At 23.0% G+C, this 4,453-nt stretch overlaps 1 protein-coding gene across 1 annotated transcript; it reads right to left on the minus strand.

Moving 5' to 3' along the window:
• Positions 1-471: 471 nt before the first annotated feature.
• Positions 472-2,502, minus strand: LOC131598549 (transcription factor MYB36-like). The gene is made up of 3 exons (XM_058871137.1): positions 2,245-2,502; positions 1,980-2,109; positions 472-1,024 (listed from the first exon to the last, which is right to left on the minus strand). The coding sequence occupies exons 1-3, from the start codon at positions 2,378-2,380 to the stop codon at positions 472-474; spliced, it is 819 nt and encodes a 272-aa protein (XP_058727120.1). The 5' UTR covers positions 2,381-2,502.
• Positions 2,503-4,453: the final 1,951 nt, after the last annotated feature.

A 4,453-nucleotide genomic window follows, 5' to 3' on the forward strand; every position in this document is an offset into this window, starting at 1 on the left:
AGAAGCGTGAAGTGAGAGAAAAAAGACAGAATCTTTTATGGTTATTGAATGATAAGAAGGACAAAATATTCAACTCCAAGTTTTGAATTGGACACATCTCCATGCAAATTTCGTGACCCACTCATAAAAAATAAACCATAAAAAATCCTTATTCCCAAACAAAAAACAAAACACCAAATCTCAAGGACCACACAACGACATTATTCATGCAACACATTAACCTTAAACAAAGACTTATAAAAAAAACATCAATCTTGTAATCTTTAATAATCACCTTTTTAAATTGCTTAATAACAAACTTTTGGTCTAATAAATTATCTTATTCTTTTCGAAAACAAAGTACAGATTATTATCTTATTAAGAATCAGTCCTTATCGCTTCGATTTGTTTAAAAGAACACTAAATGATTTTGCTATCTCATAATCTCATGAATAATTACTGGCACTAAACAATGAAACATCTTGTATTGAATCAATTTAATTTTATGTCAGAATGATTAAAATCAATCCAATCCAAAAAACCACAAGTTAAAGCAAAATCACCAACTCTCTCGTGATCATGATGAAGTCCAAAGTCGAAATCGAGCAATGGATCCATTGATTCATTAGCAGCTTGATCTTGAATTGGTACATAATTATTGTTCATTGCAATGCTCGAAGAGTCTTCACACACGGACACCATAGAATTAACAACATTGTTGTTACTCGTACCAATTTCGGAGGCAACAATGCTTTTTTCAAGAACTTGGTTGAAACCATTGTTTATTTCATCATTGTTGAATTCATAACTAGCATCAAAATTGTTTTCTAACATAATTGGCAATGGTGAAAGTAGAGAATATTGTGAATTTTGGAGGTTGGAATTTTGAGGTAGTGATGCAATTGGAGGGGTAGTATTGTCATTTCCAGACAATGATTTGAGGTTAATTTTTCCTGCCATAAATTTTTTCTTCAGTTTTGTGTTCCAATAGTTTTTCACATCATTGTCTGTTCTGCCATGTAGTTTTGATGCTATGACAGACCATCTGCACCAAATCAAAAATTTCATGAGTATTCAAACTTTTAGGCATATTGTACAATCCTGTAAAGTACAAAACTAACTTAGTACTATAAAGAAAAATAATTTAAAAAATTAAAAACTTATAGCATATAGAATAGATATACAAACTATTCAATAAATCTAAAAAATATATTTACTTTCAGAGTTGGTTGCTGTGAGGTTTGAATTGGTTTTAAAAGGAAATTTTATTTGATTTAAAAATAAAATTATTTACGCACGGTTTGATTCAGTATTGAATAACTAGTTTAAAAAAATCTGATCCGATTAAATTCAATTTTATAACATTTAATATGAATAAGTTTTTGGATATTTAAATTACAAATTATAATTTTTTCATCAATAATATTATAGAAATACTATAAAATAATACATTTGAAATAATATACAACATATAGTCTATTAAAAATTAAAATTATAAAATGAAAAGAAACAATAGTTTATATTTAAATAAATGAAATATTAAACTAATAAATAATTCTAAAATAATTTAAATATCAATGAATAGTAAATTAATAATCTATCATATTAATAAAAAAACAAATAAATATTAAAATACATGAATGTGGATCAGTTAACTTTGCATCTATTTTAAAATATCAATCTCAAATTCAATTTGGTAAGCAGTTTTCATAAAAGAAAATACAAACACCTAAAAAATTAGTAGATTTTTTAAAATTTTAATTTTTAAAATTGATTTGCAGTTTTTTATTTTATTCAGTTTGAATTTGAATCAATACTCTTATTTATTATATATAAAATAGGAGGAAATAACAATTTGTTGCAATTATAATATATAAAATCATATTAAATAAATCATGTATAACAGATAAATTCATCTAAGTTTATAGTAATAATAATTTGGAAATTATAAAATGATAATATAATAGTAGCATTAAATTAAATGATTTGAAAATACTTGCCTGCTACCAATTTGAGAATAGAGTGTGCAAATGATGGTGTCCTCTTCTTCAGTAAAGCCTCCATGTTTGATGTTTGGCCTAAGATAATTCAGCCACCTTAGACGACAACTCTTCCCACACCTCTTAAGATCTGCATATTATAAATTAATCATAGTTAATTATTTCATTATTGATTTACTAATAAATAAATATATAAATAAATTTCTCATGAAAATGAAAAACCAAAAAAAGAATGCAACAATAATGTGAAAAGAGAAAATAATACCAGCTTTTTTGGGCAATGAAATCCAATTTTCAACAGTGCCATGAATTTCAATATAACTCTTGAGTTTTGCATCTTCATCAGGAGACCATGGTCCTCTCTTGACCTGCTCTTTGTCACAACAAGGAGTTCTTCCCATGTCTACTTTCTCACTCAACAAAAAATTTCAGAACAATGATTTTGAACCAACTTTGATGAATGGTTACATTATAGAAGAAGAACCTAGTCAACTACAAGACAAAACAATGTATGTTACCTTGTGACAATTTATAGTAGTCAAGTATGAATCTATCCAAATAAGTTAGCAATATTATATATATTATATTTGGTCTAAAGTTTTAATACTATTTTATGATTTTTTAAAAATGTATATTCATGATAAATTAAGTAAAATTTTACCAAAAAAAAAGAAAAGAAAAGAAAGCTTTAATATTTTTGTCATTAAAAACTTCATAGACAAACATGTCTTTAATGTATGATTGTCACTTTTCTATTTGTATCTCATGGTCAAATGTTGACTCAGGAAAAATATATATATAATGGTCAAATATCATATTACTCTTTATTATAAAATTTATAACATATATATCAAATTCCTATAAATTTTGTCTTGACTTGTCAGTAAAATTTTATGTTAGTACTTTTATTTTTTGATTCTAAATTAACCGATCTGAACCTTTGAATTTTTTTATTTATTTTGTATATGAGTATTTAGAATATTATAAAAATTTATTCAAAAAAGTTAAAATTTTAATTAACTAATGAAATAAATATGAAATTTTAAGTGCTGAAAATTTCAGAAAAGAAAATAACCAAAATCTAGACCTTTAAATCAAAATTTAACCTCATTTTGTGCAAAACCATATATATATATATATATATATATATATATATATATATATATATATATATATATATATATATATATATATATATATATATATATATATATATATATATATATATATATATATATATATATATATATATATATATATATATATATATATATATATATATATATATATATATATATATATTTGTAAAGTCTAATAGTGATTTGATAAACTCTCAATATATTTTGATTTTAAATGGACTAAAACTCTTGAGAGAAATATTGCATGGACTAAAAGTTGGATAAGGTTTTATTATGATTAAAAAAGAAATTTTAATTGTATAAAACCAACCATTTTTTTTAATTCAAATAACTAACTATTTGCTTAACCCTGTATATAAACATATACAATTATGTAAAAATTGTTTTTAATATTTTATTCATTTACACAATAAAAAAAAATTTATATATATATATATATATATATATATATATATATATATATATATATATATATATATATATATATATATTTTACAACAGCATAATTATAATATCTTTTATAATGTTTGACTCTACTCATAATTAATTTAAAAGTTACTCTTTAATTAAAAAATTTATATTAACAATGTATCAAAATAAAAGTATTTTTTATAATATATTATTCTTTCATTTTCTGAATTGCGAGAATTTGAGCCATGGACAATGGGCATATAATCGTGTTGCCTTCAGTGGCGGATCCAGAATTTTTCTTTGGTGGGGCTTAGATAAATAGTCTATATTTTAACTATACAATTTATGAAATTTATAAAATACATAATAAAATAAATAAATAAATAATAGTTGAGTGAATCTACAAGTAGACACAAAATAATTAATATTAAATAAAAAAAATTAAATTTTAAATAGTAGAGAAGCAATAACAAGAAGAAGAGATCAAATAAATGGTTGTTGATACTAAAGTTGGAAGAAAAGTATGACTTAGAGTCAAACAGAATAAAGTTAAGATTTGATTTGATAGAAAAATTAAATTGGAATAAGTAAGAGTTAAAAAGATAAAATGAAATTAATATGAAGGTGTGTGGTGAGTGGAATAAGTATACTTTGATGTGGCTAGTAAATAGATGGGGAAAAAAATAAAATAGAACAAAATAAAACATTAATATAAAGAAAATTTTGATTTTCTTGTGGGGGCTTGAGCCCCCAACCTGCTTCAAGTGCATCCGCCCCTGGTTGCCTTACCGCTTAAAGTTACAATTTTTTTAAGTAAAACTTCATCATTTTATATATTTATTAATATTTTATGTAAATAAAAAATTATTTAATTATTAATATACAATTTTTTATTGTTATTTAAAGTTAATACAAATTAAAATT

Source organism: Vicia villosa, linkage group LG4 (assembly GCF_029867415.1).
Source record: "Vicia villosa cultivar HV-30 ecotype Madison, WI linkage group LG4, Vvil1.0, whole genome shotgun sequence".
In the NCBI taxonomy this organism is placed as follows: Eukaryota; Viridiplantae; Streptophyta; class Magnoliopsida; order Fabales; family Fabaceae; genus Vicia; species Vicia villosa.